Below are 23916 nucleotides of genomic sequence, written 5' to 3' on the forward strand. Positions count from 1 at the left end.
ACAAAAAGCCCATTTTCCTTGTGAAGAACATTTATATGTTTGCAGGCACTTCTTTTTTGAAAAAAAATTATTTTATTGAAGTATAGTTAATTTATTATATTTATTTCTGCTGTACAGCAAAGTGATTCAGTTATACATAGATATACATTCTTTTTTTATGTTTTAGTATTTATTTTATTATGAGAATTTCAAACATAAAAATAAGCAGACAGAATAATATAATGAAACCCCCCTACCTATCACCCAGCTTCAACAACTGTCAGTTCATGGCCAGTCTTGCTTCATTTGAGCCCCCATCCACTTCTCTCCTTCCTATATATACATACATACATATATATATATATATATATATATATATATATATATATTTATGGCACAGGGAACTATATTCAATATCTTGTAATAGTCTGTAATGGAAAAGAATCTGAAATAACTGAATCACTTTGCCGCACACCCGAAAGTAACACAACACTGCAAATCAAATACACTTATTGTTTGATTTGTAAAAAATATATAATGTTGATCGTTCACTGTATTTTTTCCATTAAACAAATGTTCAAGTTGTCAGTTTTGAAAACAAAAGGTCTCTCTCATTGCCAGGTGACAGGCAGAACTGTTAACAACTGACATAGGATAGACACTAATTAAAAAGAACACAGACCATAAACAAGTAAAATAGCTATAATAAGGCACATGAGCTGAATATAGGTCCCATATATTATCATTTTTGATCATTTTCAAATACTATGTGTATTAGGTCTTCTTTGTGTATTCTTTTTTTTTACATCTTTATTGGAGTATAATTGCTCTACAATGGTGTGTTAGTTTCTGCTTTATAACAAGGTGAATCAGTTATACATATACATATGTTCCCATATCTCTTCCCTCTTGCATCTCCCTCCCTCCCACCCTCCCTATCCCACCCCTCTAGATGGTCACAAAGCACCGAGCTGATCTCCCTATGCTATGTGGCTGCTTCCCACTAGCTATCTACCTTACGTTTGGTAGTGTATATATGTCCATGCCTCTCTCTCGCTTTGTCACAGCTTACCCTTCCCCTCCCCATATCCTCAAGTCCATTTTCTAGTAGGCCTGTGTCTTTATTCCTGTCTTAACCCTAGGTTCTTCATGACATTTTTTACTTTCTTAAATTCCCTATATATGTGTTAGTATACGGTATTTATCTTTCTCTTTCTGACTTACTTCACTCTGTATGACAGACTGTAGGTCCATCCACCTCATTACAAATAGCTCAATTCCGTTTCTTTATATAGCTGAGTAATATTCCATTGTATATATATGCCGCATCTTCTTTATCCATTCATCCGATGATGGACACTTAGGTTGTTTCCATCTCCGGGCTACTGTAAATAGAGCTGCAATGAACACTTTGGTACATGACTCTTTTTGAATTATGGTTTTCTCAGGGTATATGCCCAGTAGTGGGATTGCTGGGTCATATGGTAGTTCTATTTGTAGTTTTTTAAGGAACCTCCATACTGTTCTCCATAGTGGCTGTACCAATTCACATTCCCACCAGCAGTGCAAGAGTGTTCCCTTTTCTCCACACCCTCTCCAGCATTTATTGGTTCTAGATTTTTTGATGATGGCCATTCTGACTGGTGTGAGATGATATATCATTGTAGTTTTGATTTGCATTTCTCTAACGATTAATGATGTTGAGCATTCTTTCATGTGTCTGTTGGCAGTCTGTATATCTTCTTTGGAGAAATGTCTATTTAGGTCTTCTGCCCATTTTTGGATTGGGTTATTTGTTTTTTTGTTATTGAGCTGCATGAGCTGCTTATAAATTTTGGAGATAAATCCTTTGTCAGTTGCTTCATTTGCAAATATTTTCTCCCATTCTGAGGGTTGTCTTTTGGTCTTGTTTATGGTTTCCTTTGCTGTGCAAAAGCTTTGAAGTTTCATTAGGTCCCATTTGTTTATTTTTGTTTTTATTTCCATTTCTCTAGGAGGTGGGTCAAAAAGGATCTTGCTGTGATTTATGTCATGGAGTGTTCTGCCTATGTTTTCCTCTAAGAGTTTGATAGTGTCTGGCCTTACATTTAGGTCTTTAATCCATTTTGAGCTTATTTTTGTGTATGCTGTTAGGGAGTGATCTAATCTCATACTTTTACATGTACCTGTCCAGTTTTCCCAGCACCACTTATTGAAGAGGCTATCCTTTCTCCACTGTACATTCCTGCCTCCTTTATCAAAGATAAGGTGACCATATGTGCGTGGGTTTATCCCTGGGCTTTCTATCCTGTCCCATTGATCTGTCTTTCTGTTTTTGTGCCAGTACCATACCGTCTTGATTACTTTAGCTTTGTAGTATAGTCTGAAGTCAGGGATCCTGATTCCTCCAGCTCCATTTTTTGTTCTCAAGATTGCTTTGGCTATTCGGGGTCTTTTGTGTTTCCATATAAATTGTGAAATTTTTTATTCTAGTTCTGTGAAAAATGCCATTGGTAGTTTGATAGGGATTGCATTGAATCTGTAGATTGCTTTGGGTGGTAGAGTCATTTTCACAATGTTGATTCTGCCAATCCAAGAACATGGTATATCTCTCCATCTACTTGTATCATCTTTAATTTCTTTCATCAATGTCTTATAATTTTCTGCATACAGGTCTTTTGTCTCCTTAGGTAGGTTTATTCCTAGATATTTTATTCTTTTTGTTGCAATGGTAAATGGGAGTGTTTTCTTGATTTCACTTTCAGATTTTCCATCATTAGTGTATAGGAATGCCAGATTTCTGTGCATTCATTTTGTATCCTGCTACTTTACCAAATTCATTGATTAGCTCTAGTAGTTTTCTGGTAGCATCTTTAGGATTCTCTATGTATAATATCATGTCATCTGCAAACAGTGACAGCTTTACTTCTTCTTTTCTGATTTGGATTCCTTTTATTTCCTTTTCTTCTCTGATTGCTCTGGCTAAAACTTCCAAAACTATGTTGAATAAGAGTGGTGAGAGTGGGCAACCTTGTCTTTTTCCTGATCTTAGTGGAAATGCTTTCAGTTTTTCACCATTGAGGATGATGTTGGCTGTGGGTTTGTCATATATGGCCTTTATTATGTTGAGGAAAGTTCCCTCTATGCCTACTTTCTGCAGGGTTTTTATCATAAATGGGTGTTGAATTTTGTCAAAAGCTTTTTCTGCATCTATTGAGATGATCATATGGTTTTTCTCCTTTAATTTGGTAATATGGTGTATCACGTTGGTTGATTTGCGTATATTCAAGAATCCTTGCATTCCTGGAATAAACCCCACTTGATCATGGTGTATGATCCTTTTAATGTGCTGTTGGATTCTGTTTGCTAGTATTTTGTTGAGGATTTGTGCATCTATGTTCATCAGTGATATTGGCCTGTAGTTTTCTTTCTTTGTGACATCCTCGTCTGGTTTTGGTATCAGGTTGATGGTGGCCTTGTAGAATGAGTTCGGGAGTGTTCCTCCCTCTGCTATATTTTGGAAGAGTTTGAGAAGGATAGGTGTTAGCTCTTCTCTAAATGTTTGATAGAATTCGCCTGTGAAGGCATCTGGTCCTGGGCTATGGTTTGTTGGAAGATTTTTAATCAGAGTTTCAATTTCAGTGCTTGTGATTGGTCTGTTCATATTTTCTATTTCTTCCTGATTCAGTCTTGGCAGGTTGTGCTTTTCTAAGAATTTGTCCATTTCTTCCAGGCTGTCCATTTTATTGGCATAGAGTTGCTTGTAGTAATCTCTCATGATCTTTTGTATTTCTGCAGTGTCAGTTGTTATTTCTCCTTTTTCATTTCTAATTCTATTGATTTGAGTCTTCTCCCTTGTTTTCTTGATGAGTCTGGCTAATGGTTTATCAGTTTTGTTTATCTTCTCAAAGAACCAGCTTTTAGTTTTATTGATCTTTGCTATCGTTTCCTTCATTTCTTTTTCATTTATTTCTGATCTGATCTTTATGATTTATTTCCTTTTGCTAACTTTGGGGGGTTTTTGTTCTTTTTTCTCTAATTGCTTTAGGTTCAAGGTTAGGTTGTTTATTCGAGATGTTTCCTGTTTCTTACGGTAGGATTGCATTGCTAAAAACTTCCCTCTTAGAACGGCTTTTGCTGCATCCCATAAGTTTTGGGTCGTCGTGTCTCCATTGTCATTTGTTTCTAGGTATTTTTTTATTTCCTCTTTGATTTCTTCAGTGATCACTTCGTTATTAAGTAGTGTATTGTTTAGCCTCCATGTCTTTGTGTTTTTTACAGATATTTTCCTGTAATTGATATGTAGTCCCATAGTGTTGTTGTCGGAAAAGATACTTGATACAATTTCAATTTTCTTAAATTTACCAAGGCTTGACTTGTGACCCAAGATATGATCTATCCTGGAGAAAGTTCCATGAGCACTTGAGAAAAATGTGTATTCTGTTGTTTTTGGATGGAATGTCGTATAAATATCAATTAAGTCCATCTCGTTTAAAGTATCATTTAAAGCTTGTGTTTCCTTATTTATTTTCATTTTGGATGATCTGTCCATTGATGAAAGTGGGGTGTTAAACTCCCCTACTATGAATGTGTTACTGTCGATTTCCCCTTTTATGGCTGTTAGTATTTGCCTTATGTATTGAGGTGCTCCTATGTTGGTTGCATAAATATTTACAATTGTTATATCTTCTTCTTGGATCGATCCCTTGATCATTATGTAGTGTCCTTCTTTGTCTCTTCTAATAGTCTTTATTTTAAAGTCTATTTTGTCTGATATGAGAATTGCTACTCCAGCTTGCTTTTGGTTTCCATTTGCATGGAATATCTTTTTCCATCCCCTTACTTTCAGTCTGTATGTGTCTCTAGGTCTGAAGTGCGTCTCTTGTAGACAGCATATATATAGGTCTTGTTTTTGTATCCATTCGGCCAATCTGTGTCTTTTGGTTGGAGCATTTAGTCCATTTACATTTAATGTAATTATCGATATGTATGTTCCTATTCCCATTTTCTAAATTGTTTTTGGTTCGTTATTGTAGGTCTTTTCCTTCTATTGTGTTTGTTGTCTAGAGAAGTTCCTTTAGCATTTGTTGTAAAGCTGGTTTGGTGGTGCTGAACTCTCTCAGCTTTTGCTTGTCTCTAAAGGCTTTAATTTCTCCATCAAATCTGAATGAGATCCTTGCTGGATAGAATAATCTTGGTTGCAGGTTTTTCTTCTTTATCACTTTAAATATGTCCTGCCAGTCACTTCTGGCTTGCAGAGTTTCTGCTGAAAGATCAGCTGTTAACCTTATGGGGATTCTCTTGAGTGTTATTTGTTGTTTTTCCCTTGCTGCTTTAATATGTTTTCTTTGTATTTAATTTTTGACAGTTTGATTAATATGTGTCTTGGCGTATTTCTCCTTGGATTTATCCTGTTTGCGACTCTCTGTGCTTCCTGGACTTGATTAACTATTTCCTTTCCCATATTAGGGAAGTTTCAACTATAATCTCTTCAAATATTTTCTCAGTCTGTTTCTTTTTCTCTTCTTTTTCTGGAACCCCTATAATTCGAATGTTAGTGCGTTTATCGTTGTCCCAGAGGTCTCTGAGACTGTCCTCATTTCTTTTCATTCTTTTTTCTTTATTCTGCTCTGCAGTAGTTATTTCCACTATTTTATCTTCCAGGTCACTTGTCCGTTCTTCTGCCTCAGTTATTCTGCTATTGATCCCATCTAGAGTATTTTTAAATTCATTTATTGTGTTGTTCATTGTTGCTTGTTTCATCTTTAGTTCTTCTAGGTCCTTGTTAAATGTTTCTTGCATTTTTTCTATTCTATTTCCAAGATTTTGGATCATCTTTACTATCATTATTCTGAATTCTTTTTCAGGTAGACTGCCTATTTCCTCTTCATTTGTTAGGTCTGGTGGGTTTTTATCTTGCTCCTTCATCTGCTGTGTGTTTCTCTGTCTTCTCATTCTGCTTATCTTACTGTGTTTGGGGTCTCCTTTTTGCAGGCTGAAGGTTTGTAGTTCCTGTTGTTTTTGATGTCTGTCCCCAGTGGCTAAAGTTGGATCAGTGGGTTGTGTATGCTTCCTGGTGGAGGGGACTGGTGCCTGTGTTCTGGTGGATGAGGCTGGATGTTGTCTTTCTGGTGGGCAGGTCCACGTCTGGTGGTGTGGTTTGGGGTGTCTGTGGACTTATTATGATTTTAGGCAGCCTCTCTGTTAATGGGTGGGGTTGTGTTCCTGTCTTCCTAGTTGTTTGGCATAGGGTGTCCCGCACTGTAGCTTGCTGGTCGTTGAGTGAAGCTGGGTGCTGGTGTTGAGATGGAGATCTCTGGGAGATTTTTGCGGTTTGATAGTATGTTGAGCTGGGAGGTCTCCTGTGGACCAGTGTCCTGAAGTTGGCTCTCCCACTTCAGAGGCACAGCACTGACTCCTGGCTGCAGCACCAAGAGCCCTTCATCCACACTGCTCAGAATAAAAGCGAGAAAAAGAAGAAAGAAAGAAAGAAAGAAAGAAAGAAAGGAGGGAGGAGGGAAGGAAGGAAAGAAAGAAAGAAAATAAAGCAAGATAAAATAAAGTTATTAAACTAAAAAATAATTATTAAGAAAAAAAATTAAAAAAAAAAAAGACGGACAGAACCCTAGGACAAATGGTGGAAGCAATGCTATACAGACAAAATCTCACACAGAAGCATACACATACACACTCACAAAAAGAGGAAAAGGGGAAAAAATAATCTTGCTCTCAAAGTCCACCTCCTCAATTTGGGATGATTCGTTGTCTATTCATGTATTCCATAGATGCAGGGTACATCAAGTTGATTGTGGAGCTGCGTCTAAGGCTGCTGGGAGAGATTTTCCATTCTCTTCTTTGTTCTCACAGTTCCCGGGGCTCGGCTTTGGATTTGGCCCCGCCTCTGCGTGTAGGTCTCCGGAGGGCGTGTGTTCTTCGCTCAGACAGGACGGGGTTAAAGGAGCCGCTGATTCGGGGCCTCTGGCTCTCTCAGGCCAGGGGGAGGGGGAGTGCGGGGCGAGCCTGTGGCGGCAGAGGCCGGCGGGACGTTGCACCAGCCTGAGGCGTGCTGTGCGTTCTCCTGGGGAAGTTGTCCCTGGATCCTGGGACCCAGGCAGTGGCGGGCTGCACAGGCTCCCCGGAAGGGGGTGTGTGGATAGTGACCTGTGCTCGCACACAGGCTTTTTGGTGGCAGCAGCAGCAGCCTTAGAGTCTCATGCCCGTCTCTGGGGTCCGCGCTTTTAGCCGCGGCTCACGCCCGTCTCTGGAGCTCCTTTAAGCAGCGCTCTTAATCCCCTCTCCTCGCGCACCAGGAAACAAAGAGGCAAGAAAAAGTCTCTTGCCTCTTCGGCAGGTCCAGACTTTTCCCCAGACTCCCTCCTGGCTAGCTGTGGCACACTAGCCCCCTTCAGGCTGTGTTCACGCCGCCAACCCCAGTCCTCTCCCTGCGTTCTGACCAAAGCCCGAGCGTCAGCTCCCAGTCCCGCCTGCTGTGGCGGTGAGCAGACAAGCCTCTCGGGCTGGTGAGTTCCGGTCGGCACTGATCCTCTGTGCGGGAATCTCTCCGCTTTGCCCTCCGCACCCTGGTTGCTGTGCTCTCTCCCGCTGCTCCGAAGCATCCCCTTCCACCACCCGCAGTCTCTGCCCGCGAAGGGACTTCCTAGTGTGTGGAAACCTTTCCTCCTTCACGGCTCCCTCCCACTGGTGCAGGTCCCATCCCTATCCTTTTGTCTCTGTTTATTCTTTTTTCTTTTGCCCTACCCAGGTACGTGGGGACTTTCTTGCCTTTTGGGAGGTCTGAGGTCTTCTGCCAGCGTTCAGTAGGTGTTCTGTAGGAGTTTTTCCACGTGTAGATGTATATCTGGTGTATCTGTGGTGAAGAAGGTGATCTCCACATCTTACTCTTACGCCATCTTCCCCTCCTTTCTCCATTCTGTTTTTCATATTCTTTTCCATTATGGTTTATCCCAGGATATTGAATATAGTTCCCTGTGCTATAGAGTAGGGCCTTGTTGTTTATCCATCCTATATATAATAGTTTACATCTGTTAATCCCAAACTCCCACTCCATCCCTCCCCCACCCCCCTCCCCCTTGGCAACCACAAGTCTGTTCTCTATGTCTGTGAGTCTGCTCTGTTTTGTAGATAAGTTCATTAGTGTCATATTGACATTTTAGACTCACAGGCACTTCTTAATATGATTTACCATTTATGTTATTGGCCATAATAGCTACCATTTATTTATTGCTGCGGCCAGAGTCCCTGCTCTTTGCTTCATGGTGTGCCTTGTCTTTCCTCTTGAAAGCCAAGATGAAGAAAACGGTACTTCCTTCAGAGTCACCCTTCTGATGGCATGGAGGAGCCAGGTTTCTCATCAGGATCCTTCTACTTCTAACACTGTTCCTCTTTAACTTTGTAATCATTAGGGTTAGGGTTTGGGTAGGATTTCTCAGCCTACGTAGTTTCTCAACTGTTGACATTTTGGGCCAGGGACCGTCCTGTGAGTTGTAGCATATTTGGCAGCATTCCTGGCCTCTGCCCACTTGATGCCAATAGCAAACACCGCCCCCCTTCCCGCCCTTGCAGTTGTGGCAATCAGAAATGTTTCCAGATGTTATGAAATGCCCCTGAACAGGCAAAACTGCTGCCCCTAGTTGAGAACCACTGGATTAGCGTTAGGGTGTGAGGTAAGGGGTCTAACTGTATTTTCTTCTACCTTTGTCAACAGCATTTATTGTATTAACCTAACTTGGTGAATGAAATGCCACCTTTATCATAGGTTGGATTTCTGCATACACCCTAATTTATTCCCGATTCTTTATTGTTCCTTCGATCTATTGATTGATTTTTGTGCTAATCCCATGCTATTTTGATTACAATAAATTACAATAAATTTGTAGTGTATATTAATATCTAGCCAAGCACTATGTTTTTCAGGATCTTGGCAACTTTGGCATATTGATTTTTCCATATATAGTCTATAGTCTAAAGTTATTTTCTTCAGTTCCCAGTAAACCCTGTTGAAATTGTGATTTCACTTACATACTAATCTGAGAAGAATTTCTACCAGGTGTTTTTAAGATCATAGAGTTCAATATTATTGTTGGAAGTACATTTTTTATTCTAGAGCTTTGTGATTATTCTGAAAATTCTATGCACCATCTAGACCAGTGGTTACCAAAGGTGGTAGACATACCACATACCTAGGTTGAAAGAGAATTGAAGCTTCTGTGTATGTTTATTTATACTGAAAAATTAGGAGAGAAATTATGCATTACCAATATTTAGCATTCAGGTTGAAGGTGATGCCCTGTCTGGGTGTAGATGTCTGAGGGCCCCTGTCTGTATGAAGCGGGGTGTGATGGCGGGAATCCTGGAGGAGACTGGGGTCAGAGGAAACTTTTGCAGCTGAGAACCCAGGGAAGTGGATTTGTGGATTATTTTTTGTAGTTTTAACTAAGTTTAGCCCTGATGAAATATACACATGGCTTAAAAAATTCCTGTAAATTCACTGCAGATTGAAGAGAACACAGAACACCAGTAATATAAATGTGAAACTCTCCTCCCTCACCCCTCCCTTATCTTGTTCTTTGTCCTTGGAGCACCATGTCTCTCTCTCTATCTCTATCTCTCTCTCTGTCTCTCTCTCTCTCTCTCTCTCTCTCTCTCACACACACACACACACACACACACACAAACACACACACACAACTGGCCACATCGATCCTTCTCTCACTGTGTGTAAGAGCTTTCTTGGTGACATAAAAAAATCGATGCCTGCCTGTTCCAATCTGACAAAAGATGGCCAAAGAATTTTAGACTCATCAAGAAGACATTTTGCAATGTGGATTTACTTCCACGATTGTTAACAGTGAATCTCATTTCAAGTGTATATTATGCCTTGGAATATTAATTACTAATAATAGGGACCTATTGCGACTACACTTTTTAAATATTGCTTATTTAATCTGTTTCTCGTCTTCTAAATGCATTGTTTTCTAACATAGGTAAGATGTTGGTACAGTAGTACTCAGGAGACTTTTACTTGAGGGTTTTATGATCAGAAGCTTTGGAGACCACCATTCACGAGGCTTCCAGGTCACACTGGTGGTTCCCGAAGCAGTTCCAGTCTTTACCTTGGTCTGTGCACTGGCAGCCTCAGCATCACCTGGCAGCCTCTTAGAAATGCAGATCCCAGGCCCCACCCACATCTGCTGACTCCGAATTTGCATTTTAACAGGATCCCAGGGGATCTATGTGCACATCAAAGTTTCAGAACAGAGCTAAGCTGCGCTTTTCTATTAGGGAGACACTAGGCATATATTATCAATGAAAATTAATTAAAATTAAATAGTATTAAGCATTCATTCCCTCAGTGGCAGTCGCCACATTTTAGGTGCTCAGTAGCAACATCTGGGTAGTGGCTACTGCGTTCGGCAGTGCAGAGATGGAACATGTCCATCGTCTAACTCAGCAGGTTGGAGGATGCGGGTAGGAAGACCCAGAAAAGAAGGAAACGGTGAGCAAACTTGAATTGGGATGTGTGCCTTAGCCGTAAATAAAGAAGAGACTTCCTGTCACTCTGCTGGACGTGGCTGGTGAGAGTCTTAGGAAGGGCATTCACGTGTGTGGCTACTGCTGTTACTTTTGTTTGCAGATAATGTGACTTTTCTGAACCAGTAAGTACCAGGCAGTAAGTACTGCCTTTATTCAGTGTTATCTTTGTGAAAAAATAATATTTATGCATCAGTACTACTAGTCGTCATTTCCACATGTTTCAGAGTCCGCGAGGAGCCTCGCAGGGTTCATGAGAAAGCAGGACACTGCCCCAAGTCCGATTTCATGTGGCGGTGGTCCCCTTTGCTGTAGTCCGGTGTGGTGGGGATTGAATTTCTCTCACAGCTACATTATACAGGGACCACTGGGGGTAAAACTTGTTTTTCTTGCCTTTTAAGGTTAAAGGTGAACTTCTTGTGTTGTGCAAGTCACTGATGGCTTATCTACCAGAGAGCCGGCTCCAGCAGTAAAGAGTGAGGCAGGATGTGGCAAGATTTCTCTAGCATAAATAGCAGCCATGGCTCGTTAGGGGCCCATGATGCCTTGCACCCGCTTTGCAGTGCACAGCTCCCTGGGAGAGAGTGTGGTTAGAGTATCATGTGCACATCTCCCCCATCATCTCTGGAATGTTCCAGGGGATACCAAACCCTTATCCACAGATGGGATGCATGTCTGTTGGTGAAAAAAGAAGGGAGAAGAAAGACCAGTGACCCATCTACGAGTTGTTTCCTTCTCTCTGCTTCCTACTTCAGCACTCCCCTGATAAACGCTGTAATTAGGTGCTTTATTGAAAGATTCACTAGGATTTGTTTACTTGGCTTTTTTCTTCTTCCAGCATTTCTCAAGCTTCACTATTAGGGGAAACTTTTGACTCCAGCAGCCTCATTTTGGTTTTGTAGATTTGGTTCACTTTGCAAAGAGGAGGTCACAGAGATTATTGGAACCTTTTCCCCGTTGATCTGAGAGCATCTTTGGGGAGCAGCAGTTTATGCCCCTCCCCCAACCCAACCACCAGCACCTGCAGGGACAATACACACCTCAACTCTCTCTCCCATCCATCCACTTCCTCTACAGAAATCTTAGCTCTCATTTCTGCTCTCCTAAAATGTTCTTCCAACTCTTCCTCCATCATACGCAATGCTGCTTGCTTAATCTTCCTAAAATCTGTACTTCCATATCTTCTTTTATCTAAGACCATTCATGACTCCCCTTTACCTCAGAAAGAAGGCCAGTCCCGTCCTGTAGCGACACACCCCTGTCCTTTCTTTCCAACCCCATTTCTCACTTTCTGCTCCAGGCAGCACTGCAGAGCCCACATCACAGATCTATTCCAACAGCAAATTCACCCATACATTCGCCAGGCTCGTGTTTACTGATCCAGCTGAATTAGCATAAACAAACCTCGCCTTCACCTATCTTTTACCAAACTGACCTATTCATTATTTCCACCATGTAACTCATGCTTTTTTTCCATCTAGATCCTTCCTAATTTCTGTTCTCAGTGCCTGGAATGTCATTTTATCCATTGTCCCATGACTAATTTCCACACAGCTTCAAAGACTCTGCTTACATGCTCTTTGCTTTTTAAAACACCCTGATCCCTGACTGTGGAAGCAACTGAACTTTCATAGCTCTTCTCTATGGTTAGAATAAATAGCAGTGTTGGGTAGTTACATGCCCATAGACTCTAAGTTTCTTTTTTTTTTTTATTATTGAAGTGTAGTTGATTTACAAAATTATATGTTTTGGGTGTACAGTGTAGTGATTCACAATTTTTAATTAAAGGTTATGCTCCATTTATAATTATTATAAAATATTGGCCATATTCCCTGTGTTGTACCATAACTCCTTGTAGCTTATTTTGTACCCAATAGTTTGTACCTCTGAAGCCCCTCTGCCTATGTTGCCCCTCCCCCTTTCCCTCTCCCCACTGGTAACCACTAGTTGGTTCTCCATATCTGGGGGTCTGTTTCTTTTTTGTTATATTCACCAATTTGTTTTATTTTTTAGAGTCCACATTTAAGCGGTAACATGCAGTATTTTTCTTTGACATTTCACTAAGGAAAATATGAGACTGTAAGTTTCTCGAGAGGATGTAACTCCAGCCCTTCCTGTGGTCAGTGGTCAAGCAAGTGATAAGCTCATGAAACTAGAAAAAGCCTTCTTTTCCTTTCGTGGACAGATCTTTCTCAGATGTGTAGTTCATTTTCCTCCCTACTACTCCTTTAAAACAACAACAACAACAACACACCATTCTGATCATTCTACTTGAACCTGGCGTTGCCTTGAGGGAAAAATCTGAAAATTCCGTCCTGTTTCCCAGAGATACAGGATTTGCTTCTGTCAACTGACATTTAGTGATTTTTTTTTTCTCTCGTTGGAGAAATGCCTAGTAATCTAAGTTCGTGTTTGTCACCATTTCTTTCTGATTGTTCCTCAATGAAGCAAAAATAGCCCTACTGATGAACTGCACATTCTCTCTCGTTTCTTTTCATAACTCAAGTTCAAACTGTGCTTTGTGTCCTGGGAAAAAGAAGATGTTGCTTCAACTCATGATCTTTGAAGCTATCTAAGGGATTAATGAGTTGGAGTGAGATCTGTTACATGTTTATTATTTAAAAGAAGTGTGTATGATAGTTTTTATTAACATGTTTATTGTTTAAAAGGATAGTTTATAGTAGACTCTAATCAGGCATCTGCTTTTTAGTGGCCTGATTTCAGCTCTGTCCATGAGACCAAAATAGGTATTCAGCTTACTGCTTGACATTTCATCTGAATAATTTGAGGATTAACCCTTCATGACTGTAACTCATAAAGCATTACAGTGTTTGCTTGCAAACATGTTTTTTTAATGGCTTAGAAAAGGGTTCTGTCCCAGCCACTGTGAGATCAGGCAGGGTCAGTGTCGATGTCCTGACCACGGTCATGGGGAGTGAGGAGGGGAAGAATCTGCCAGGTCATTACAATGGGTGAAATATCGGACTTGGGTTTAGGGTTAGTTATTCTGATGATGATACAGTTGGATAATCTGTTCGCTCTTATCTCTTGCCTGGCGTCCAGCCTCTGTGACTCACATTGGAGCCTTGTGTATGGAACCCAGAGGCCAGGGACTGATGGCCCAGAGGTCAGATTCAGTCCCAAAGATGTTGGATTACATAATAGTAATAAACATCGTTTGGAGCCAAAATTAGACATTTGCGCCACCAAAAAACATGGTGTAATGACTCCTTTAAAAAGTTAGAAGATTTGGCAACCCCGGCCTGGAGTTTCTAGTAATGGTTGGGTTAGAAACTGCCCAGCTCACCATGGTTTCCACTGCTCCCATTGGCTCCCCAGTACGGGGGTGACTCGGCCATGCCACTTGACATCACCTGTGCACTGGGACTTTTCCCCTGGTGGGTCAAGTTTCTCCATAGCCACATCGCTCTCAGACATGGGAATGTGGAAGGGAGTCAGACAGGACTCTGTGTTTGGAGAAAAATAGGAGAGAGCATATTTCTTGGTGGACATGAAGACCATTTCTGTATCTTTTATATGAGAACAAAGTGATCGGGTTATGTCTTTTCGTCGAAAAATATCCTCTTTCACTCAGTGTTTGTGGACCTTTGAGTTTGCTTGCCTTGGTTTGACCTTCTGACTCTCCAGCTGCCTGGGGAATGACCACGCAACCCTTGGCAGCTGTGGCAGTGGTGACATGAGGAGTTTGTGCACAGTTTTTATGACAGCTGATGTTTGTGTCTGAGTAATGAGGGCGACGTGACACGGAATAGGTGGTGTTTTATTATGGTCTTAAACAGCTCTGATGTCTGGGGCCAATCGTGTTGACCTCTGAGGTACTTTGGCATGTGGGCTCTTTGCTGCCCTGCCCTACGGTTAGGAAAGGTTTGTGCACAAATGCGCAGCGTCTGAATCTGCTCTCGTGTGTTTGTTTGAGAAGCTTTATCTAAATTTTCCTGCATGTTCATGTTCAGTTTTGGCCCAAGTCCCATTTATATGGTGTCACAGGAGCAAGGACTGTTTGGGATGATGAAGAAGTTCCGGAGATGGTTGGTGGTGACGCTTGCACAACATTGTGAATGTACTTAATGACACTGAATGTATGCTTAGAAATGGCTAAAATGGTCAATGGTATGTTATGTATATCTTAGCACAATAAAACATAAGAAGAGTGAGGAAACCAAGAAGCGGGAAGTATTTTTGAGTTTTTCTAACTAAAAGAGGCACAGATAGAGTTGTCCATTCTTATATTTCCTTAAGGTCTGGTCCTTTTTCTGGGAGGTTTGTCTTCTTCTGAGGGGCTAGGAGTCTACATTGTTGGTCTCTGCAAGTCCTTCTTTCCGTGTTTCCTCTTTTCCTTGGACGTGCTCAGTTACGGCCAAGGAAAATCTCCAGGAGAGCAGCCGCTGCAACACAGCCCACCTAGACTGTCGTTCTCCACTCTGGTTGCCCATTAGAATCACTGGGGAGTTTCTAGAGCCCCTTGGCCCAGGCCGTACCACAGACCAATTAAATCAAAATTTGTGGGAGCTCACCGAGTGATTCCAAGGTTGAATGCAGCCAGGGTGGAGAATGCCTGACGGGACACCCGGTCTGATGCACAGAGCCCAGGGTTTGCTTGTTGGCTTGGTCCAGTGCCTAAAGTTAGGGCACATCAAGGGAGATTATTCTTTTGTCCCCCAAACCCAATTATCTCAGTCATTGCCTTCATGTGATTTGAGGGGTCTCTTACATAAACAGTATAGTCAGGCAGGGGTGTTGGTGTAGCTTAGGACTAGAAACACTTACTCTGAGAATAAATATTACAGAATCAAAACAAACAAACAGGGCTTCCCTGGTGGCGCAGTGGTTGAGAGTCCGCCTGCCGATGCAGGGGACGCGGGTTCGTGCCCCGGTCCGGGAAGATCCCACATGCCGCGGAGCGGCTGGGCCCGTGAGCCATGGCCGCTGAGCCTGCGCGTCCGGAGCCTGTGCTCCGCAATGAGAGAGGCCACGACAGTGAGAGTCCCACGTACCGCAAAAACAAAAACAAAAACCCCAAAAAACATACACATCAGAGATCTTTTTAGTTAATGCTCCCTCCAGGCCATTTCTGAGAAATGACCCAGCAGCACGGAGATGGTTTTTTTTCAAGGAGCCAAGCTACTCGGAACCCAAATCAGCAGATTGATTTGACAGTCAGCCCATGTAACAGGATAGTCATATATAATATTAAATGTGAACTGATTTCTTCGTACCTTTTTCTGTAGGGTGGATTAAATCCAGTTTCTCTCTTGGGATTTCAAGAGGATAAGTAAATTGAGGGGAAGATTGTAAATATGTTAATTGAAGCAATGGACAGGGTGGCTCCTACCCTCCCCTAGACATGCTTCCTTGATTTGATCCAGGACCGCACGTTCCCTTGGTTTTCTCTCTTCCCCCATGGTTGCTCTTTCTTTGTCTCCTTGGCTGCTTTCTCCTCTTTTCTCCCCACCGTCTTCATGGTGGAGGGTCCCCAAGCTCAGTCCTTGACTCTTCTCTCTATATATTGATTGAGATCTCATTCAGTCTCATGCTTTGAATACCATGTGGCAGCTGATGACTCCCAGATTCACATCTCCAGCCCTCTCTCCTGAAGTCCAGACTCGAATATACATTCAGCTCTCTACCAGATATCTCTCCTTGGCCATCTGCTGGATAATGTCAAACTCAGTACCTGGGAAGCCGAATTACTGATCTTCTCCCCAAGCCTGTGACCACTCCCGCCCCAGCCTTCCCCATCATAGTTGTGGCAACATCATCCACTCTCTCGGTGGCTGGAGCAAAAATCCTTGGAGCCATCCTCATCTGCTTTCTTCCTTTCACACCTCACAACCTGTTCTGTTCATAAGGAAGTCTTGAAGGTTCTACCTTGAAAGTATCCAGAATCCACCACTTCCCAGCGCTGCTACGCTGCTACCAGCCCCCTTGGGGTCACCATCACCTCCCGCCTGGACCACTGGGTTAGTCTCTTAGCTTCCCCCTACAGCCAGAAGGCTCCTTTTAAAATAAACATGTACCCACTTCTATATATAAAACGGATAACCAACAAGGACCTACTGTGGAGCACAGGGAACTCTACACAATATTTTGTAGTAACCTATAAGGGAAAAGAATCTGAAAGAGTTATTTATATATATATATATAATTATAACTGAATCACTGTGCTATACACCTGAAACTAACACAATATTGTAAATCAACTATACTTCTATAAAAATAAAATAAATAGATGGTGTCACTTCTCTGTTCAACAAGGGCTTCCCCTATCGTTCTGAGTAAGAGCCACTGTCTTCACCGTGGCCTGTAAGTTCTACACTGTCTGGCTCCCCTTTGGCTCTCCGACCTCATCTCCTGCCCCTGGTTCACTGAGCTCCAGCCACAGGGCTGTTTTGTACCATCTCACCTTAGGACCTTTGCCCTGGCCGTTCCTCTGCCTGGAAGCTTCTTTCCTGGCTGTGAGCACGGTCACCTCCCGTAGATCTTTATTACAAGTGTCGCCTTCTCAGTGAGGCTGCCCTGACCACCCTCATAAAAACTGCAGCTTCCCACCGCTCGTGATTCTCTACACCTTGCTGTTTCTTTTTTCTTTAACGCTTACCACCGTTGAACATACTCTCTGTGCTGAGTATTTCTTGTTTATTGCCTGTCTCCCTCCACCAGGTTGTGAGCTCCGTGAGAGCAGAGATTTTGTCTCTTTTGATGCTAAAGAAGAGTGTCTGGCACAAGGTAGTAGTGTGATCAATATTCGTTGAATGCATGAGTAATTAGGAACTATGAAAAGGGCTAGGAATGCACATACAGACGATAGAAGTAGATCAGCAGCTGCTAATACTCGTTGAGCCCGGACTTCTTGCCATGCCCTATGCTAAGGGCTTTATGCTTTTGTCTTATTTAATCCTTACAAGGATGCCAAGGGATAGCTACTCATAATATTCCCATTTGACCGTGAAAGAATGTTTAAATAAATTGTCCAAAGGCACACAGCTGGGAAATGATCCACCTCTAGTTAGGTTTAGGACCTGCAGCCCCTAACTAATAAATCTAGAGGAAATTATGGAGGGGAGGTATGCAGGGAGACAGGGAAGCATATTTCATTGTTAGCAATGCTCTTCTCAGAGTGTCTGTATTTAATCTCAGTGTATTTACTGTTAATTTTTAGATAAGGGAGGCTTTGGCAGGTAGTTAATCCTACATCTCCAGAAGTGCATTCTGTGTCCCTCTTTTTTTTTATTGTTTAGACCCAGATCTTTCTGTCCCTTCTGGAAGTGGAAGCCAGTGGGCTTCAGTCCAGGTGGATGTTTGGTGGTTTCCAGTATCCCTTTCCAGGACAACACAAGGACATGTCCTTTGGGGAAACATAAGTGGTGTTTCCTCTATCCCACAGGAGGGTGCAGATCCCTGCTCAGCCGGTGACGCATCTTAAGGATTCTTAGGAACTTGACTGACTGCAGGACATCTACTCCCCTGTGCTGTGGTCCCTCGGGGGCCAGGCCATGGCTCCTGGACTCACTTCTATGGCATGTCTGCTTCTTGATGCCAGGGTGGTCCTTGCCCTCTGGGACATGAAACACTCATCATCCGTCAGAGGCTCTTCTCAGGTGTCTGGCTGGATCTTGGGGCCTGAGCCTAGACCCAGCCACCAGTAGGAGGCCTGGTCTGAGCATGAAGCTGCCGTGTCTTCCTGCTCGGTAACTGCATGAGTTTTCTACTCTCTGTAATAAATGACCACAAGTTTACTGGTTCCAACAACATACATTTACGATCTCAGTTTCTGTAGCTTTTCTGGGCTCTCTGCTTCAGGTCTCATCAGGCTGCGGTGGAAGTATTGGCTGGGGCTGCAGTCTCATCAGGGGCTTGACTGGGGAAAGGTCTGCTCCCAAGCTCCATTTGGTGGTGGGCAGAATTCATCTCCTGGGGCTGAGATCTCTGTTTCTTGATGGCTGTCATCCAGGGACTGCCCACACGGTGCCCTGGCAGCCTGGCAGCCAACAAGGGCAGGGTCTAGCTCTCATCTGCTAAGGTGGAGTCTTATGGTGTCACGTCATCACGAGAGGGCTCTCCTGTCCCTTTGCCTGGTTCTTTTGATTAGAAGCACGTCACAGGCCCTGCCCCCACTCAGGGGGAGAGACTCTACAAAGGCATGAACACCAGAAAAGGAAGGTCACTGGGGGTCACCTTAGAGCAACCACAGTCACTGCCCTCCCTCCACCCAACCTCCCCCCAGTGCTGAGAAGCCCAGATGCTCCCCCTGGCAGCCCTGTAGGCAAGCTTCAAGCTTTTGTGGATCTGATACTGTTTTTCACAGGGCTGCTGGCAGGGAGGGGCTTTCTGTGTGACTGTGCCACCCACCCAGCTCTGGCCTCACCCCTCACAGAGTGCTGACTTGAGGGCTTGGGCATCTGTCCTCGGAGTAGTCAGGGGTCCTTGCCATACCCCTCCCCTGCAGCCGCTCTTCAGTGATCCAACCCTTTCATTTTAAACTGTGGAGGTAATTCCTGTAAGGCAGGGGAGACCTTTAGGTACTCACCTGTTCCTCCAATATGCATGGCTTTGCTTTCAAGTGACCATAGGCCAAGATGTGAGTGTTCATGTTTCATCTAGAAAATTTGTAATAATGCCTATTTTTGTCCACCGTTTGTGCTTCTTTCAGTTCAGATGTAACTGAGTTAATTATCTGATGAAATGAACCAGAGCTTGCTTTCCTCCTCAGAGTACTTCTCGTTCTAGAAGCAAAGCTGAGAGTTATTAGATCCTGTACTAACAATTATCCCTTGTGCGTCTAGCGAGTTTGGCCTGTGAGTTGTTTAAAGACAGACCCGTCTTCCCTCCATTCATTTTATGGGTGTTTTACAGAGTGGATACAGTGTTGACTTATTTTATTTTATTGTTGTGGTTTCTTATTGAAGGATTCTTTTTTTTAATTGAAGTACAGTTGATTTATAATGTTGTGCCCCAGAGCAACTAAGCCCATGCACCACAACTACTGAGCCTGCGCTCTAGAGCCAGCAAGCCACAACTACTGAGCCCGCGAGCCACAACTACTGAAGCCCGCATACCTAGAGCCCGCGCACCACAACAAAGAGTAGCCCCCGCTCACTACAAATACAGAAAGCCTGTGTGCAGCAACGAAGACCCAACACAGCCAAATATAAATAAATACATTTATAAAAAAACAAAACAAAAAAATAAAATAAAATGTCAGTGGGTATTTATAAATAACCTTGTACAGTCTGGTGTTAGTCCCTGTGTGACAGCAGTGGGGATTTCACATCCTATTTTCCTCTTTCTATTCCTGTCTTTGTTGTCTGAGATGCCACACGATGCATATGACAGTATCTCGACTAAGTCTTCTCTTTCAAAAGTCTGGAATCTTCTGCTTTAGTTCCTCTTAGCATGTCTTTTGTTTAGGGTGGGGAGAGAGTAAGAACATGGGGGAAAAAGGGAGAACATGAGTCTAATCTCTGAGGAAGTTTTTAGGCGAGAAGGCTGAGGTTCAGAATTGGTTGATTCTTTTGGAATTAGTTTATTCCAGTTTGGCCAGTTTGGAATCAGTTGATCCTTTTACATTTCAGAAGTATGCACCTCAGTCCCTACCCCTGAAAGGATATGTTAGAGAGAAAAATAAAATAAATTATTGACATTTGCTCACCCAATCACAGTTGCACACCTGGGGAAAGCCAAATCCTCTTTAATTTTTCCACTTTTGAATTTCGTGTGAATCATACTCAGATGGTTAATGGCAGCATAAATTGCTTTGAATGATATATGACTCCTAGAAATTCATCTTTAAAATATTATAGCAAATAGGCATTCAGAAGCTATTTATTTGGTGGGATATACGTGTCTCAGGAATTCAGTATGAAGGCACCCGTCCTGGCTACACCTGCTCTCACAGGGGCTGCAGGGGCCCCTCCTCGGTGGGGACCCTCCTAAGTTGGCTGGGAGGGCCCTGCTCTGCCCTCGGCAGTGGAGAGTTGCTGTACACGTGGTGTGAGCCCTGGAGAGCCCGGCCCTGGTCTCCAAGTCCCCCTTCCCACGAGGAAAGGGCACGGTCTGCCGGCCCTTGACTGATGTCCACTTCCTGTTGTCTGACGTCCGGCAGGGCCAGCCAGTCACCTTCAATTTCTGACAACCATGTGGCTCCCAGGAGTCCCTCAGCCCCATAGTGTCACCCAGGGGTCCTTCAAAGGAGTGACACGGAGTGGTGGGATTTCCTTCTGGTGACCACTTGCTGCTGGTTGTCCCAAGTGCACCCAGCATTGAGTCACGTGCACATCTATATGAGGGGGATGGGGAAGCAGCCCCACCCCCTGGTCGGGGGGCAGTGATGCAGGGCAGGGCACGCTGGACGCCTCCGTCTCGACCGCAAGGTGTTCGGTGTTTGCTTCAGACAGCCCTTCACGTCCGCTCTCGTCCCAGGATTTCTACTTCAGTTGCCTTATATTCTTTTCTTCATGCATCTTTAGTTTTGATAGATTTTGCCGGATTGCCCTCTGTAGGGGTTGAACCCTTTAAAAGTCTTTTAAGGGCTTCCCTGGTGGCGCAGAGGTTGAGAGTCCGCCTGCCGATGCAGGGGACACGGGTTTGTGCCCCGGTCTGGGAAGATCCCACATGCCGCAGAGCGGCTGGGCCCGTGAGCCATGGCCGCTGAGCCTGCGTGTCCGGGGCCTGTGCTCCGCAACGGGAGAGGCCACAACAGTGAGAGGCCCGCGTACCGCAAAAAAAAAAAAAAGTCTTTTAAAAATTAATTTTTAATTTTCTAAGTGATACGTGAATATATTCTCTTCCAAAAAAGTGAAAAAATTAGAGATACAGCCAAAGTCACTTTTGATCACCAGCACCATCCCCGCCAGATTCCCACACTGGCCCTCACCATCCCCCCAGAGGCCACTGCTATTACTGGTTTGCCAGTGGGAAATATACATTACTGGAGTGTGTGTGTGTGTGTGTGTGTGTGTGTTTGTGTTGTTTAAGGTATAAACCTTATTGTACTAAACCCATCATTCTATAATGATGTGTTTTCCTTGATGATATGTCTTGGAGGTCTTTCCATGAAGTATTAATAGGTCCCTCTATATTATTTGAGTTGTTAACCATAAATTACTTTTTCAGAACTGCCTTTTTGACAGTTACTTTCAGGAAAGAAATTAGGATTTCATTCAACACCCAGTGATTCTTTTTTTTTTTAATATGTGTATAGTGCAAAATCTTAACTTGTGTGTGTGTGTGTGTTTCTCTTTTCAGATCTCAGAACACTGATCTTCACAATGAAGGCTACATCTTGGAATTAGATTGCTATTCTTCCCTAGACCACCTGACAGACCAAAAAATCATCCCAGAGTTCATTAAGAAGGTGAGTGCTGCAGTCAGGATGCAATTGAACGGGCTCGCTGAGCGCTTGCCTGAGTGAATGGCTGGGGGCTGGCTGAGGGCAGGTGGGCTGCACTCCCCAGGCCTGTTCTGACCTGGGACTTTGGGTGGCCTCGTGGGGGGCAGTCCATTCCCACTCAGGCTGGCCTTGGCTCTGGAACAAGGTGGCTTCCCCTCCTCCCAGGATGGCAGACCCTGTGTTTTTAGGGCTGGAGTGGCGTTAACAGCTGACAGGCCTGCCGGCCCACTGCCAGCACCCCCTTCAAATCCTCAGGGTGGTGTGAGCCCCTCAGATCCCACCTTCCACTCCCCCTGTGGGTCTTCATTGTCACGAGCCCCCCTTCTTTCCTAGAGCGGGAGCGTGCCACAGTCCGGTGACCACTGGCATGCGATCATAGCAGGGAAAATTGCCTCGTTGCAGGGGGTTCATTTTCTGCCCTGAAATATGTCTGGTTTTGAACTTCTCTTTGAGCCATATGAGGTTTCCTGCCTAATTTCAGGGTGAGCTGAGTTTCAATACGCTGACGTTTACTGCCGGAGGAATGTCCTTGCCCAAACTGGGGCTAAGTTCATCGCTTAATGCTGGCCTTGTCCTCCCCTTCCCAGTCTCCCAAAATAATTGGCAGTTCCCCCCGCCCCATCATGTAGAGGTGATTGTGGTTTGTCTGAAATCCAGTCAATCAGTGAATTCTTTAATAAATATTGTTGGCTGTTGTCAGGCCAGAAATAGTACTAGGTGCTGGCACGCAGAGAACAAAATAGCCGTGGTCCCTGCCCTCGTGTCCTCACAGTGAAGGCTCTTCTGAACCCGAGTCATGAGCATGACTGGGAGGGAAGCAGCAGACAGACAGGGTGTGGTGTGGGAATCGGGGAGGCGCCTCGGGCTGAGACAGTAGGATTAGGCCTGATGGGGCTGCAGTGGGCGGGTTGGGGTCCCTCTGAACAGAGGGAGCAGCATGTGTGAGGGCCTGAGGGGAATGAAAAGAAGGTCAGAGGACCTTTGGCAAGAAAGGGGCCATGAGGGGTGGAAGGAAGGGCCAGGACTCGGCTGTGAAAGCAACAGGAGGCCGTGGAGAGAAGTTCTGTAGAAAAGTGGAATTGAATGGTCCCTTTAAACAACCAGTGATTCTATTTTTTTTTTTTTTTTTTTGGTTCACTCTCTGCCTCCCTCTCTTCAACATTTGTGGAGTGTTCAGGCTCTACAAGGCCCTGGGAATAACCACTCGGGTATGATGGGAGCCGAGACCCATAGCCCAGGGTCTCGGGTGACCTATTAGGTCAGACATTTGGGTAATTTTACGCGGGCGATGGAGACGCTTTCTGCTATGGTAGAATTCAGATCATTTTTAAGAAGTGGGAGGAAAAGCAGTTTCAGTTCACACATGCCTAAGCCTGAGAACATGGGTGCTTTCATAACTCAGAGGGATGTCTGTATAAATAGGGCCATCTTCTTTGGATTGCTGCAAATAAAATGTTCTCATAAACTTGGTAGGGGCATTCTAGAGGTGGGATTTACTCTGTGATCTGAGCACTGGGGAAAAATAGTTGTAGAAATGGTTTTGTAATTAGACTCAGATGCTTGGAATATTTGAGGGGCGGGTTGGTAAGATGAGGGCATCGGCTCTGGCCATACTATCAAACAGGCTCTTTTAAAAACATGTGATTTGGCGCTTTTGTCTTAACCAAACCAGATCACTGCGGGACTGACCCATTGCCTTGTGGCCATATCAGGTCGTAAACAGCCTGCTGAGTGGACACTCAGATGCCGTGTGTCTGCAGTGCCTGCAGTGCAGGTGGGCGTCTGTCCCACAGAGGACAGAACCTCAGAGTTATGGTTTATATGCCCTGAAGGACATCAGCCACTTTTGTGTTAACTTTTACTTTTATCCCAACATTCTTTTCCCCCCACTGATTGTGTGTGTACACATGGCAGTATCTCATGATTTATTCAATAATTGGTTAAATCGATCATTGACACCTGCTCATTCTATGTATGTATAAGAATTCTGTTTTTAA

General features: G+C 43.7%; 1 protein-coding gene across 1 annotated transcript in view; it reads left to right on the forward strand.

Annotated features, from left to right (window-relative positions):
- Positions 1–23916, forward strand: part of RFTN1 (raftlin, lipid raft linker 1) — a 204953-nt gene that overhangs the window by 88864 nt on the left and 92173 nt on the right. The window contains exon 4 of the mRNA XM_033431989.2: positions 21775–21883. Coding sequence (XP_033287880.1) covers positions 21775–21883 — 109 coding nt within the window. The remainder of the gene's footprint in view (positions 1–21774; positions 21884–23916) is intronic.

This window comes from Orcinus orca, chromosome 5 (genome assembly GCF_937001465.1).
Source record: "Orcinus orca chromosome 5, mOrcOrc1.1, whole genome shotgun sequence".
NCBI classification, from domain to species: domain Eukaryota; kingdom Metazoa; phylum Chordata; class Mammalia; order Artiodactyla; family Delphinidae; genus Orcinus; species Orcinus orca.